This window comes from Musa acuminata, chromosome BXJ1-11 (genome assembly GCF_036884655.1).
Source record: "Musa acuminata AAA Group cultivar baxijiao chromosome BXJ1-11, Cavendish_Baxijiao_AAA, whole genome shotgun sequence".
NCBI lineage: Eukaryota > Viridiplantae > Streptophyta > Magnoliopsida > Zingiberales > Musaceae > Musa > Musa acuminata.
Genome location: NC_088337.1, coordinates 31,955,515 through 31,971,640, shown reverse-complemented (window position 1 = coordinate 31,971,640; position 16,126 = coordinate 31,955,515). Strand labels below are relative to the sequence as shown.

Here is a 16,126-nt window from a genome sequence, read left to right as displayed (position 1 = left end):
ACTTCGGACGCGGGCGCAACGCACGCGTGCGCGCGCGCAGATCGGGCGAGCGAGCTCATCACAGCACGCACGATTGAATCAGGGGAACAACGCATCCCCGCCCGACGCGGTCAAATCACACGCGAGGTTCGCTGCTTCTTCTCCCAACGCGCAAATGATGTGAAGCGCGTCTCTCATCGCCCATTGTAGATTATATACGGGCAGCAAATTCTACGCCAGACTGCTCTGCATGGGAATGTTACCTTTGGGTACGTCTGACCCCATTTCGGTTCTCAAATTCTGGGACTTAAATCGTACAAGGATGAATCATTTTTTTTTAATATTTTTAATTAAAAAAAATTATAATAATGAAAAAAAATTATATACCTGATTTGATTTTCAAAATTAATTTAAAAAAAAAAAAATCAAGAAGCACAATTAAATCATTCAAATATGATTTTAATTCAATTTGAAACCCATAAATCACCAAATGGATTCAGTTTCGATTCCAATCATGATCAGAATTACTTGAAATGGATCCTTCTAAAATCTTATGTTACCTTTTATTTTAAATCAGATATTAAAAATATGAACAAGCATGACAAAATGAACTCCCACGAGATTTTTCTATACTATTACAGGAGGACGAGAGAAAAGGTGTTTGATTTTACAGGACTGGAATAACTTGTGGACTCCAAAATGGTCATGACCATATCAAGCAAACTTCAAAGCTGATGTCCTACGTAGAGATAAATATTTACAGTCTGCAAAAAAGTTGCCTATTGTGCCATAAATCAAAAACACGGGTGAACAAAATGCGGTCAAGCAAAAGACCAGATGGGGAACACAGAATCCTAAATTTAGGCAGTCTTTAGGGAGTAGAAGCCTCTTTCACCAGGCCAGCTTTTTGTATTTACCTTGGCATTTCTTGGCTTTGCGTTTTTTCCCATTGGAGTCACAGTCAGAATCACCACCACTGTCGCTGTCGAATTTCCCATTAGACTTCTTCTCATTCTTCCTAAATATGAACTGCTTTGGCCTCTTCTCTGGTTGCTTCTTCGCTTCCCAATCTTCCTGCCTTGCTTTCCAAATTAACAGAGTCCTGCAAGGTGAATTAATTTGAGCTGACAACTGTTGACATATTTCAAGTCAAGCAAAGATGGTGGCACCAAGGATATGCATGAATGCATCTTCCCTTGAGAAGGTAGGAGAGGGAAGAAGGAAGATGTATCAAAATGTTGCTCAGTTATGCACCACCCAAATGGAAGATCAGTGTTGAAGAAGGAAAGAAAAGCAACAAACCTTGAACTCCCCGATGCCAAAATATGATCTTGAGGATGAAGCTTGTTCACAGGGCTGATTGTTGTTACATCTGTGTCTATTACTTCAGCCACAAGCTTACCAGTACTCGTGTCTATAAAGTCAATAGGATGTAATGCAACCCCATCATAGTTCTCACTAATGTAACGACCAATAACCACAAGCGATTCAGAGGGATCCTAAACAACATTGCCATACTAAAAGAGTTAGAAGCATATGCAGCTCATATATGAAAAAAATAAATGCAATAATTGGCTTATTCCTATAAAACAAGATACAAAACAGGCAAATTGATCCCCTCTCTGAGCATAAGAAATCAAGGCATATTGAACCAGCTAAGCATTTGTAAAGTATGTACACCAGAAACAGAAAACAACCTTTGGATCCCACTCAGCTCGGAAAGGAGTCAAGTGACGATTAAAATCATGGCTGTGGACAATCTCTCTACTTGGGTATTCCAAATTGCCAAAAATTGAATCCCACACTCTAATGCGGTTGTCTTGAGATGTTGTCAAGATTTTGTTCCCGGTCAGCGGTGAGAAATATGCAGAGTTCACAACACGTCCATGAGCAAGACTGGCAAGGCAAGATTCAGTACCTAACCTTCTAGCATCCCAAATTCGAGCCTAGAGATCATACATGTAGGGAAGATTTATTGCTCTTTCGTTGTTATAAGAAATATAATAGAAGACCTGATCAGAAATTCATACTAAAACCAATCATAAAGAAATTTAGGGATGCAATAACATGAACTACAATACTCACAAAATGGTCATTGCCACAGCTTAGAAGAACATCTGGTTGTACAGGATTGCAGTGAAGCCCAACAACCTTGCTTCCTTTCTTATGTACTAAAATTGGTTCACCAATTTTCACATTTGACCGCACATCCAACCTTTTTGTATCAGAGGGAAACAAATAGACTTGTGTAAAGAAAAAATTATTTGCTACAAGAACACCTTTCTATTGGTATCAGAGGGAAAAAAATTATGTAATAAAGTTTCCCATCATGTAGCCTACTAGAGATAAACCATTATAAAAAAAGAAGAGCAGAATATAAAAGGATTTGGCTATAGGTACTCACAAGTAGAGGTATCCAAAATTATCTGCTACAAGTAAAACACCTTTCTCAGTATTGACATCCATACCATACAGCATCCTCCAACTAGCAGGGCCCTGAAAGTCAAAAATAATTCAGGCATACATCTCAATCCTTCCAAGAATTAAGTTATGCAAAGAAGGGTAGGAACATAGGAACCGCTAGGAAAAACTAGCAATAGCCAACAGTTGAATTTTCTAAGATGAATTCTCAAGTTTTGAAAAGTTTCTTGAACTATCACCTTCCCAATGCCATAAACTAAAGGATATAAGTGTACCTGTCGACTCTGATAATTCACAAGATGCTACTAGTTTATGACTTTCTTATATGTGAGATACTTGTTACCCATAATTTAGCTGAAACAGAAGTTCCAGATAGAAGGAATATCTTGGCTCTTTTATGTTGGAGGGAGTGCAAATACTAAGTCGAAAGCAGACAATTTTTCTAGTGTTCCAAGGTGATAAAATAATCTGACCACTCAAGTTGACACACATCACCAAAGTAATTTAACAGAAACACTGATTCATCTTCCTCGGAAGGATACATATCTCTGTAATGAATCAAGCCCACCATATTCAATCTTTCTCCTCTGTGCACTTAGTCTTCAACCATCACGGTTTGAGATGCATATGCATATGCATCACCCTAACCTATATTCTAAGTAAGATGCATATGCATCATCCAATATGGAGATGTTAGAATGTGGTTTAGGGGAGATTAATTTGAAAGATAATTGCACCTTCAAAAGATATATTATATTTTGGCTGGTGCTTCACAACAGACCATGCACAAGAGGGGCTCTCAGCAAAGGATGGATTAATATGCCATGATGTCTGTGTTCAACCTGGAAAGCAAATAGGTTGATCACCTATTACTTCGTTGTCAAGTAGACAGAATTTGGAGCTTTCTGGCAGAAGCTTGGGATAAGGCTTCTAGAGTTCCTGCACGAGATCTGGTGGTCTTGGAGAAAGCTGAAGATGGAACCTAAGCTGAGGAAAGGAAACAATATTCTGATAATTGCCATTACCTAGATGATATGGAGGGAACACAACAGATGTTGTTTTGATACTGGCATGTTTAATGAGACAACAAACGAGGATATCAAAAATTTTCCAGGATTGGAAGTTGACAGCTTCATGAGCTACATTGGTAGTCCTGTTGGAGGTGTTAAACATATTTGTAACTTGTCTATTTCTCTCTCTAAAAAAAAATTAGTTTCGAGTATCGCTGCCCTTTCTTGTCTTTTTTTGGTTTTTTTTCTTCTTTTATTTTCTCTTTTCCTCCTTGTCTTTGTATCTGCTTCCTATCTTTCTTACATTTTCTTCTTGTCTATGCATATTTCTTATATTAATCAATGGGTTAATCTAACTCATTCTACGCCTCAAAAATTGAAAAAAAAAAAAATCAGTTAAATCATCTCCTCTAAGCTAGCACCTCATATACACAACCAAGAGTTTCTGCAGAAATATTTCCTACTCTTCAGATAAATCTTAGCCTAGATAAGAAATTGATTGAGGTACCATGTTTGATGATATCTAACTTGTCAAGTTAATCATATCCAGAACCTACTTCACTTTCTAGACCAAATCTTGCTCCTCCTGTTATCAACAATAACAACAATAAAGCCATAAGTCCCAGCTATCTGGGGCTGGCTACATGGATCTGCTCCTCCAGTTATCTGCAGTAAAAATGCTTATAGACAAGTTCTAAAAACCATTTTGTAGATGGACGGGGTCGTCTTCTGTTCACCTTTTCTTTTCTGTTGTCACTAGCAAAAGTGCTCAATTCACGAAGCAGCATTTGCAAACAAGGGAAAACCCATAAACTTGATTTCACATGTCAAAAAAATTTAATAAATAATTTTCAAAATGCGAAAGGATCAGTCAATATAAGCTTTCCATACTCAGATGCTAGGTGTTAGACAATGTCTTCTAGCAACTGGAGCAGACTCGATCACTCACATGTAAGAAATCTACACTTCTGCTGAGTTATATCTTGACCTTATTTTTCAGACAGTGACAAGATAATACAAGACCATATGAAATAATTTAAAACAATAATTACCTAAAAAACTTAAATTAGATAGATTTTTTGCTTGTAGTATGAGTAAAATGAAAGCAGAATTGGCATCTGCAAAGAACAAAACACTAACAGTTTATAAGATAGCTTAAAGGTGTGTACTTAGCAAGCATGAAGCTGCTTCCACACAATTTCTTGATGAATCCTGAGATTATTTACAAGTCACAATAGCAGCCCAAAACAACTAACAGGTGGTGCTATGTGTTCAAGGGGTGAAAACATGCAATAGGCACATACATAGATACTAACTGTCAGAGGAATTAACACATACATTCCATCCATCTGGGTTAAGATCCAATAAGAGAGTACTGATTCCAGTCTCCATGTCAGTGCAACTGACGGTCCCATCTGAGGATGATGTATACGCCATTGCATCATTGCCTAGGCTAAACCTGGAGGAAGAAATCATCACTTTCTTGGATCCTGGTTTGAGAAACTATATAGATGCAAAAAATGAAGTGTGGTGAGATGTCTTACTTTATGTTGTTAACTATGCACGAGTGTATGGATCCATAAATTGTCCTTTCATGCTGCTTATCATAGTTCCAAATGCCAAGTTGCCCTTTCTTTCTCAAAGGAGAAAAGCAAAGAACAACGAGAAAATAGCTTATCAAATAATAAATAAAATGAAATACAAAAGCATTACATTCCAACTCAGGCAGCGAATTGAATAGCCATCAGATAGATTGCACACCTTATCTCCAGATAGAAGAATATTACTCTTTGTTGGATGAAATTCCAAGCATGTTACACGTCTACTGTGGAACCTAATTAATCCACAGTCTACTTGATCAGGGATCACATAGACTGGCTTGAACTGTAACAAAGATTGAAGAAACAAAATGTCATATCAATTTAATACACACTAAGTGACCAAGATGCAAAATGGTAAAAGACATAAGATAGATAATGAGATGTCCCAAAAGCAAGAAAAAGAGTATACTGCACCATGCATAGCTAAACATAAAAAGAAGCATACATTCAAATCTCAATGCTACATGTTCTGGCTTTTGCTTAGAAGCATACTCTCAAAATTTCGATTTGTGGACATGATTTCGTTTACCAATATGGTCTTGGTAACCAATTTTACGTTTTGCATCTCAGCAATGGAATATATCTTTTGAAATCAACAACTGATTCACACAGTTGTTGTGGAGTAGCCACTCAGTTATTCTACAGTGAACAACTACATAAACAAATATATTGTAATTCTTTTTTGGCAAAACGAAAATCTTCATCATCTAATTTTCTCACCTTTGGTATTTTAGCCTTAAGTTGCCGCATGAAGATATAATCCAACGGGGTCTTTGTGTTCCTTGCAGGGGCAGGAATCACACCGTGCTCCATAGCTACACGATGTGGACAAGACATGGTTGTGTGACCTACGATTTGCAATCGCATGCTATGTTAGTTTAATTCTGAAGAAGTAAATGAAAAGAGTGAGACTTCAAAGGAGAACAGAGCAGCAGCAGCAGCAGCAGTTTACCAGGCGTTTTGCAGAGAAAACAGGGTTTTCTGGGGCAATCGATGTAGGTGGCTCCCCTGAAACCAGCTTCGTGGCCCGATTGCTTACAAACCTGCAACAGTGCAAAAGTAAAACATATCACTCAAACTCGAATTCCAGCGCTACTAAGGCAAGAACAAGCCTGAACAGAAAGAAACCACAGCAAATAACGGAAACCTAGGCGAAAGGAAACAAAATAGGGCACCTTGCAAACCCTCTTGAGACTGATGGTGATGGGAGGCGGCTTCTTCCTCTTTCCCGGCGCGACCTCATCAGCCGTATCCTCCTCCACCTGAGCCTCCTCGGGGAAGTCCTCCTCCAGGTCATCTTCTCCGCCGGAGGACGAGGTTTCGCTCTCCTCGTCGGAGTCGGCTTCCCTCCGAAGGAAGCGAGGCCTCAAGGAAGAAGAAGCGAAGGGCATGAGGGTCGGTGCGGCTCCTAGCTGCAGGAGAGGCGGGCTTGTGGACACGACTTTTCCTTGAGCGTCGAAGCAAATGAGGTGGCGTGGAGCGGCCGGGCGGGAGAGAAGTTAACCCAAGCCATCAATCAACCGACGACGTCCACGATTGGATGCACCCGAAGTAATATACTTGGTTAGACCAGACCAGTAACCCCTCACGAATCTTGGCTCGATTCGAACAATGATGGATCATAGGACAAGAAACATTAAACGATGAGAAGGTAAAAGAACAACGGTGAGAAGAGGTTTGTCTTTCCTATGCCTAAATTAGTGACCTAAGATAGATAAGTAATATAACCCAAGGTGGATAAGTATCATCGTCGATGGTAAAAAAGTGATTCATTGATTATGTTAAAAGTGAGCTTTTATATCTAATAGCAAATAGAATGATATATTTTATTAAATATTTTTCGAAGGAATAATCTTTAACTATATATAATAATCTCAATTTGATATTTTATCTATGTAGGTAACAAGAGCGAAGATAGTCTATAATTATTATCTTGCGTTAATGACACTGAGGTGTTGTTACCTGGTAGGATGTTATATGCAAATAGTCTCTCCTGCGACAAACACAAGAGTTTCCGATCTTACCTTAAGTGGAGGTAAATCAACTAATCTAATGCTAATACGTAGTAGTCTCCTTATCTCTCACTATATTAATTATTTATTATGAATTAGTATGTCACATAAAGATCATAACCAAAATCGCATGGATTAAAATATATTTTAATCATAAATTATATGTATTATTATATTAATAATTTATTATCAGCCTATGTAAACTTTAACATATGTTAACTCAAATTTGAAAGAGATTTATATCTTATATTTTTTAAAATATAAAAATTATGTTAGATACTAATAAATTATAAAAAAAATTAAAAAGTGATGCATGCGTCATGTTGAAATGTACCTTAACCTAAAAGAAAATGATATTGTTTGGGAAAACTGTTGACACAGTGGGACAGAAAAAAGTGCCATCGCCGACGAATTCGCTTCGTCTTCCCGTAGGCAACTTTATGGCATCATTAACAACAAATAATCCCATAAACAGAATAATCTCACGTCACCTGTGTCAGCTCGGACATGGAACAGAGTGGACCACGGCAATCATTGGTTCGGACAGCGGGACGCGCGTCACTCCTGCTTCAATGGATAAATGTGCAGTGCCTCCACGCTGAAACCTGGCGGAGAAGACACAGATGAATTGCACCCATCAAGCAGAAACTAAATTATACTGCCATGCTAATTTACTACGGATAAAGACACAAATCAGCAGACAACAGAAGGGGATTGAAACCAGCTGAGATGAATACATATGCTGCAAGACTTGGATGTGTTGACAACAAACAATTAGGGATCAACTCAAACTAATCCACAGTTTTTATTGAACAGGAAAACCACAAAGCAATGAAGGACAACCTTTTCGATATGAAATGAATTTTGATGGGTATCATCTTACACCACTTTGATTCTTGCACACCAAGTTCCTACATTAAGTCAATCTACCATAAGCTAAACGCTAAACAGGTTAGTGAAGTCGGATGGATAAAGGACAACCTGCTGTTTGTCAGAGTCTTCAATAAATTAGGCACAAAACCTCAATATAATCCAAAGAAAGCATCGCGCTCCATGATACCTGAATTTTTATGGGCAACATAATTAACATTAAGCAAAATTGTCAAAAATATGACCATTGCAACAAAGATGAGCCATCCAAAAGATGAACACTTTGAGCAGCTTTATGCATGACCGCATGAACTAGATGATTGTCTTACCAATTTTATAATCCAGGCATCGAAATAACATGAGAATAATGAAATACAGCTTTAAACTGGTAAGAGAATTTATCTTATGGCAGTTCATGTTGAGTGGCATACAACTTGAAGAGACATTTAGCAGTTTCTTTCTCATGTCACCTGGATAACACCCAAGTTACCCATGCTTGTGCAAGCCCTTCTAATCTTCTAGATTTCAGAAAATTAATTGACAAAACTGATAGCATGAGTTAATTTTTAGCTCTTATTTTTTCCCTTGTCATTGTGCTTCTGTGTCTAGAAAAGTGACTACACATCACTCTTAATCATTTACCTAGCCATTAACTCCTATAGGGCCAAGACCTTCAAAAGCAAGTACTGCATACAATAAAAAGCAAGAAACAGAGACTTCCCAAGACATCAAGTGCACATGGAGCAAGAAACAGAAATAACTGGTAATCATCGCATCACCAATAAAAAGCAAGCACTGCATACAAATAAATATATTACCTGGGAAAACATAGAAAATATTACTGTAAGGTGAACCTTTCATTTGCATCTGTCTTCTCACAGTGTCCAGTGGATAACACATGAGCGTAGTAAGCGATGCTGAGATCAGAGCAGTTGTAAGAGATGTTTGTGGCCTCTTTTGGTATTTTTCTAGTAGTGACTTCTTCACTCTAGCAATTGCATAAAAATAACATGTCATAAGGGTTATGTCTCAAGGTGTTTTTCAGAATGCTACAAGGAAAATGAAATGTGTAACCTCACAAGTAAAAATGCAAAAGTTAACTGCAATGTAAGGCACTATCCCAGTAAGAGAAGGACCAAGACCACTGTAGAACAATGCTATCCCTTTTTCTCTAAGCATATTAAGAGCAACATGAATATATATATATATATATATTTATTTATTTATTTATATATAACAACAAACATCAAAAAGAATAAATATAACCAGGGACATGGTTCTACAGCCAGGTTCAACTGCAAGCCTCTTAGCCTTAGGACATCTAGTGGATAAGTTACCTATTTAAAAAGTACCAGAAGTTCACAACAAATCAATATTACTTAAACCCTTATGTGCCTAATGGCAAGAGGATAGTTGATCCAATCATATCAATCGTGGAACTTGATCACACACAGCCACTAGGAAAGAAACATACAAGCAAACAAGCACATGAATTGATTGTTTGTAAAAACTCACTAGTGTGGACGTCATCCCAGCACAAACCCCTGCAACAAGCCTCCCCACAACGGAAAGTTCCCCGTCATTCCTCCTAAGGAGTTTCTAGAACCAAATTGAAAAGTACATGGCTTGTCAAATATTGAGAACTCCAGCTAAATGTATAACACAGTAAGACAAAACACAGTCATGCAAAACTGTGTTAACATTGGAAACAAATTTCCCTACCTTGTAAACTTCATAAGAAAAGAGTTGAACAGCACTATATGGAATTATTCGGATCACCTGGAAGAGTTCAAGAATTATTTTGAATCTAGAGAACTATAAGGATAAACTTTTGATCTGGTAGCAAAGCAAGGAACCTGGGGTAGATTTCTTTTCCAATAGCCTTTAATTCCATCCTCCTTCCCTATTAATGTTATAGCCTGAAAGAAATAAACATTAAGATCAAACACAACTAGAAGCAACTGTCCTATGTTCCTGAGAAACTCATCTTTTATGAATCTACAACAAATCATAGAAAAAAAGAATTAGAAAACGATATTATTTTATGTCAAACATAGTGGAAGCATCTTCCTAAACCAATAAAACCAGTGAAAGACAAATCAAAAAAAGGAAAATCAACTACTGCAAACACTAACAGTAACAAGAAGCTCACACCCCAACTATTCAGGATAGCTACATGAATCCTTTTCTAATATTTAGCTTTATCAAGGCTGACATCACCAGACAATTTAATGCCATCATATACATTTTCTATTGCTTCTGACCAAGACTGCTTATGTCTTTCACTCCTCTCTGAGCATTTATAATCTGAATTGTCTACTTCAATTTGCCTGTCAATTGGACGTCAACCCTAAGCTCTGATAATCTACAATTTGCAATTTCACCTGCTTAATCATAAAATCATCTAAAACAAAAACAATATCCTAGCAGACCATGTTTTGCATTTTCTTTTAAAATTCTTATGAGACATGATAATTATAGATAAGTTCCACAAGGGTAATATACACCTACATCAAAACCACCATGATAGCCCTTTATTCATTTTTTTAGGTTTGTAAATTAGAAATTTTACAAGTCCGCTAGATCTAATTCTCCATTCTGGAGAAACTTACCTTGCCTTAACCAACTTCTATGTCTAATTGCTGGAATCATAATATCAAATTTGCCAGTTAGGTTACCAGATGTATGTCAAATTTAGCACCTAATCAAGGTTGACAGAATCAAGCTTGATTTGGTTTACATGGAGGTTAGGCGTGTCCTGTTTACTGTTTAGCTCCGCACTGTTCCACTGCCACTCTGCCCTAGGCTGTCCCCAGCGGCAGATGGCCCCCTCTTCCTCCTCCTCTAACTTCCAGTTTCTCTTTCCCACTGTTGGCTGTCACTACTAAAAGATGATCCTCTACCCTCCCCCCTTTTCTTTTTTTGTTGTTCCTTGAAGTCTATCTAAACTAATCGTCTTGAAGTTCTTAAATATCTGACAGTCCTGTCAACCATTTTGGAAACCAAACTAGTAGTTCAGCCACTTCTCTCGACCCAATAGTTATGTACAACTATTCGACTAAAGCCAGCAATTGTGTTTCAATTTCCCCTCATTTCACTTGTTCCCACAATCATGGCTTGCTGCCATCAAGATTTTTATAATCATCTTTTTAGTTATCACAAATGATCCAATGATAAATTCCAAGGTTCTTAGGCAATTCAAATTTCTGAAAATTATTCTTTTAGTACTTTAAGTAGCTGCTGGAGATGTCTCTCTCCATTTGCTTCACCAAGACAGTTAAACATGAAAGATAATAGGAAGAGAATTAGGGTAGGACACAAATGCAATCCTATTTAGGAGCAATAACAGAGGTGCTTACATCAACGAAACCAATAGCTTTCTTTCCAGTCACTTCTACGACCCGCAACCCATGAGTCTGCAATCAAATAATTGAGGGACATCAGGCATATTGTCATAGCTCCAACCAAATAATAATTTTGCGAGTTCAATAGAAATAGAACAGAATTAAAAGAAAGGTGTAATTGAGTCGTCCTGTTCGATTTGAGGTTCCCCAACAACAATGGCGAGAGGATGCCTCAATCAGCTGCTCCGGCAACGGGAACGCCTCCCTCCCACTCCCGTCCTCCTTCTCCCTCTCCCTGACGGGCGAAGCAATGCCGCCTTTGGACACGGACGCGAGTGCGGCCCGACGAGAAGGGAACCTCCTGGAGGCATCATGGAGGCCGGGAATGGACGCCACACCACCGCCGTCTGCTTCCTACCGCTCATTGCTGTCGGTCTCTTCGGCGGAGAGAAGAGGACCCGACGAGATACCTGAACAGGAAACGGTGCTCGATGCGAATTGGGTTGTATTTTTTGAATGTCCTTTTCCCACGTGTATAGGTCACTCAAGTAGCTCCTCTTTATTCCTTTCCTTTATTTAGTTAAATGACGTATGCATCCCTCATTACTCCCTCATTTCACTATTATTATTATTATTATTATTATTATTATTATTATTATTAATTGTATTATATTGAAAGAAGTCTATCAAAGTATTTAGATTCAGAAGCGAGGCTTGCTCATGGTTAATCTCTGGGTCATAAAGACAAACACCTTCAGTAATAACATCATCACGAGTACTGCTGGCTGACAGTAGCATACGCTCCCAAGCTCGAGTAACATGGTAAATAGCCAACTAGGAAAAGATGCCGCAGAACCACGAGCGGAGGAACCGCCCTGGAACACACGAGTCCTAAGCAACTCTCCGCTGCTGCTGTTGATGGGTCAGTGGAGATGCTGCGGCGGCCCGGGAGCAGGGGAAGGGTGCGGGTTGGGGCACTGGTAGCACTTGGCGAACAGGCCGAATGTGTCGACTTGCTTGATAAAGGTGGTCATACTGGCCCATCCGCCGATCCCGAAGCCCACCACCAGCACCCACACCACTACGAAGGCGTTCACCATGTACATCGCCGTCCAGCTCGGCAAGAAGAAGGGCAGCTTCTCCGCAGCATTCTGCAAGGGACAGTGAAGCGATGAGCACAGCTGTTCTTTGATCAGACCGGAAGGAAAGATAGAGGAGAGGAAACCAAGTAGTACCTGCCGTGCAGATGGTTTCTGGTAGGTGACCATGTGTGCCAAGGCGGGGATGATGTAGACGGTGAAGCTGACGAGGAGAGCGCCCACCGCGGAGTTGATGGGGCCAAAGAAGGGGAAGATGATGGCCAGGAACCAGATGGGGATGACGACGGGAAGCCGGGCAAGGGAGCGCAGGCAGATGCTCTTGGTGTCATGCATTCCGATCACCTTCTCCCACACGAAGTACAGCGGTGTGCAGGCGAAGCCGAAGGTGATGAACTGGTGGATCAGCATCAGGATGACGGCGGCGTCCCTCCACCTCGACTTGGGCAGCAGCGAGAAGGCGTTGGAGTGCGTCAGAAGCTGGTCGCCGAAGGCCCAGTAGGTGGCGGCCGCCGACGGCATCGTCAGGGTGAACACGTACAGCGTGGCCAGCAGATAGATGTACTTGAACTTCTGCGGTTTCCACATCGCGTGCATGATCTCCCTGCACACAAATATCGTAATGAAACCATGAGCAACTTACTGCAATATAAGAACATGGCTGGTACAGTGAACATCCTTAGAACAATTTCCAGAGGCAGTTTACTGCAGTCCAGAAGGCCAACCTGTGGACTCTTCAGCCATGTTCAGAAGAATCTTTTGAAGCTTGGTTTGACTGAAGACATAAATCTCATCGAAATGGCTTTAATTCTTGGTCGAGCAATGATGGGAGAAACACAGCATACTCGACCACCAAGTTCCCATGTTCCTCTAATCACAATCCCTTCTCTCACTCGATGCTTTCGTATAAGAAAGCAACAGCACCTCGTTTAATGCCTCCCATCATAGCCGCCGCTTTACCACTAAAAGATTCTTATAGTTAACTAATCTACTTCTTAAACAAGAAGGCTAAGCCATCAGTGGTCGCATTCATCATCTTAACTAGTGATCTCTCCAGCTGGTGACCACTTCGACGCTGGGAGATCGCATTGCCGTACCAAAAACCTAGTCACGCTTGGTAAAGCAACGGAAGTTGGTCCAGGAGTACTCCATTCGGGAGAAACGAAGAGAGGAAGTGGGGACAGGAAAGAACGGGGAATGATTCCCGTGTCCTCCCCGTTCACCCCCACCACCCTGCAAAAGCTGTCGCTGGGAGGGGCGATGCTTAGAAAAGGCGAGATGGGAAACCTCTGCTTCAGACTCAAAAGGAAAGAAAAGAAGGCGGTCGGGTGAAAAGTTGGGAAGTGGGATTTAACTAACGCGTCGGGAGAGCACTTCCATGTTTAAGCAGGCTTAACTACGCTTCCGGCTACCCACTTAGTGTTGGTGAATGTCAGTGAGCTTTGAGTGTCCGAGATGATGGCACTTACACGGTGACGGCGTGGCCCCCGAAGGTGTAGAGTATGTTGGTGGCGCCGGTGAAGTAAAGCACTAGCTTTGTCGGACCCGAGTGCGTCACCCCTTCCACCTGCATGATCCATCCGGAAAAGAGCATCATTGTCATCATTCCTTGTGCGATCTTAATTAAGTGGGCAATCAAATCACCCACCAATCAGATCCATAGCTAGAGTTCATCTGATCCTACGCTACTGTTCTCGTTGTGGATGACGTTACCTGCCCGTGGACGGCAGCGGCAATGGTGAGGTACCAAGCGGTGTAGGTGGTCATGCCGAGGCCGAGGAAGGACCATATCCTGTAGTTGTGGAAGGAGGGTATGAACACCGTCGTGGCGCAGCAGGCGCCGAATATGTACGTCCACGTCCTCTTGTCCAGCCGATCGTTGATGTAGTATATGTTGCTGCTCCATCACCAACATCAAGCAAGTAAATCTGGCATGCGTGGATGATCGAGCAATGCGTCTCGAACCGAAACAGGGGGAAAAAAGATACCTGGCACAGGCTATGAGCTGAATGACGGAGCCGAAGAGCAGGAAGGTGCAGTTGAAGGCGAGGCCGGCAGCCTTCCAGTACGGCCCCAACAGCCCATCCAGCACCTCGAACCACTGCACATGGGTGGAGGAGGAAGAAGTAGGGCACTTCCGTCATCTCAACGCTAATAACCATTAGTCAAAGGCGCAGAAGTAACAAGGGTCGAGGAGTGCGTTCGTGTGGGGAGAAGTAGTAGCTTTTAATGGGGAAAAGTAGCCAAGCCTAAAGATCATGGGAAGGAGCAGAAAAGATAGAGGAAGAGGAAGGAACCTGGATAACGTGATTCCTGAAGCTCACGTTCTCCTTCTCCTTGCGAGTGCGGTACTCGACGTAGAGGACGCTGATGAGATACGCCGTCCAGCTACCCATTATCCCGTAGAACAACTGGAGGATCACCCCCGACAGCATTCCCATCTGCGAGAACGAGTAGGGCAGCGTCAGCAGAACCTGGGCCACCTGCGACGTCGACGAGAACGCGATTAGAAGAGAACGGACCAGTAATCACCAAGATCTTCGGTTCCGATCGAAAAGAAGAGACGGCAGTACCTGGTTGGAGGCGCAGCTGAACCAGGCGTCCCAGACGGAGCCGCCGTGCCAGAGGAAGCTCTTCATGCTGAACCCGCGGGCCACCTCCTCGTCCTCCTTGCCGACCACGTCCTGCTCCAGCTCGTCCTTTGCGGTAGTACTGCTGCACATCACGATGGCTTCCTCTGCTTGCTTCTGCGGCAACATCTTCGCTGGCGGCGATCGGGTATCAGATCTGGAGAAATAGGAACATCGCGACACATCACCGTGGGAAATCGATACATAATGGCGAGTGCGACATGCATGCACGAGTGGAATCCGGCAACCAAAATAACAATGGAAAATCCAATAAGCAAAGAAGGAACCCCTTGACCCAAATCTGGCACTAAGTGTTGCCATTCTGGTCTCCTTCGTCAGAAAGATCTGCCGCCAAGGAACACATCTTTTCTGGCTAATCCATACAGACTGTGACGATCAATCAGCCCGTGCAAAAGACATGCATCTATCTGAACGTTGTCTATAGAAGTTGGAAGAGATGCGAACGAAGCGTGATTTCACTTCCCTTAACAGAAAAATGGAGTTGGGCGAATCATAAAGGCGAGCAGACTGTAAACAGAAAGAAAAAGGAAGAAGAGCGGAAGGTGGAGATAAATTGAATTCTACCTTTCTTTTCCTCTGCTGCTGGGGTCCTTTGTTCCTGCTCCGAGCAAGCTAGTCACTGGGAATCCTCAATGGAAGCGCCTGCACACTGACCTTTGCCGAGCTCTGCCCTTCACACTGCAACGAGAAGAGCCGACTCCTGCGCGTGAAAAGATTGAAAGGCGCCTTCAGCTGGACTCGCTAACTGGGAGGAAGAAGGGAGCGTCTTAACAGCGCTCAGAGCTCAATCGAGTGGGTGGTAATGATTAGTGGGCGTATTTGGACGCAGCGGCATGTGGAATACTTGGGCCCATGTGAGCACGTGCCCCACCACCTCCCTCCCCGACCTTTTCCGGGCCGGAGAAACCCTAATTAACACTGGTGTAAAGACTCTAATCGCATCATAGTTCACATGATTATGATGGATAACTGTGACTTCATCATCGTCCACTGCGGTGTTAATCATAACAAGCCGAATCTTCTCGATGGCAGGTGAAGGTGGTGGAGCCGCGGCCGCCACGCCACCGCAGATAGGACGGAGAACGCCTTTTGGAGTGGAGAGGAGAGAGGGAGACGTTACCGTGGGGCGTGTGGATTCGTG

At 41.9% G+C, this 16,126-nt stretch overlaps 2 protein-coding genes and 1 pseudogene across 3 annotated transcripts; all 3 read right to left on the bottom strand.

The window, feature by feature from the left end:
• Nucleotides 1-578: 578 nt before the first annotated feature.
• On the bottom strand, nucleotides 579-6,537 carry LOC103972285 (DNA damage-binding protein 2). The gene is made up of 11 exons (XM_009386573.3): nucleotides 6,187-6,537; nucleotides 5,964-6,054; nucleotides 5,732-5,859; nucleotides 5,172-5,294; nucleotides 4,955-5,043; nucleotides 4,749-4,869; nucleotides 2,384-2,475; nucleotides 2,065-2,194; nucleotides 1,677-1,925; nucleotides 1,282-1,478; nucleotides 579-1,081 (listed from the first exon to the last, which is right to left on the bottom strand). The coding sequence occupies exons 1-11, from the start codon at nucleotides 6,400-6,402 to the stop codon at nucleotides 871-873; spliced, it is 1,647 nt and encodes a 548-aa protein (XP_009384848.2). The 5' UTR covers nucleotides 6,403-6,537; the 3' UTR covers nucleotides 579-870.
• A 982-nt stretch (nucleotides 6,538-7,519) lies between these two features.
• On the bottom strand, nucleotides 7,520-11,662 carry LOC103972654 (thylakoid ADP,ATP carrier protein, chloroplastic-like; annotated as a pseudogene).
• Nucleotides 11,663-11,958: 296 nt separating this feature from the next.
• LOC135585129 (auxin transporter-like protein 2) lies at nucleotides 11,959-15,755 on the bottom strand. 2 transcript variants are annotated; one of them, XM_065091097.1, is made up of 8 exons: nucleotides 15,550-15,755; nucleotides 14,908-15,448; nucleotides 14,632-14,817; nucleotides 14,323-14,435; nucleotides 14,048-14,231; nucleotides 13,804-13,901; nucleotides 12,473-12,938; nucleotides 11,959-12,388 (listed from the first exon to the last, which is right to left on the bottom strand). In XM_065091097.1, the coding sequence occupies exons 2-8, from the start codon at nucleotides 15,283-15,285 to the stop codon at nucleotides 12,161-12,163; spliced, it is 1,653 nt and encodes a 550-aa protein (XP_064947169.1). In that variant the 5' UTR covers nucleotides 15,286-15,448; nucleotides 15,550-15,755; the 3' UTR covers nucleotides 11,959-12,160. The 2 variants fall into 2 exon arrangements, with proteins under 2 accessions (XP_064947169.1, XP_064947170.1); XM_065091098.1 differs by having other exon boundaries at nucleotides 14,908-15,121.
• Nucleotides 15,756-16,126: the final 371 nt, after the last annotated feature.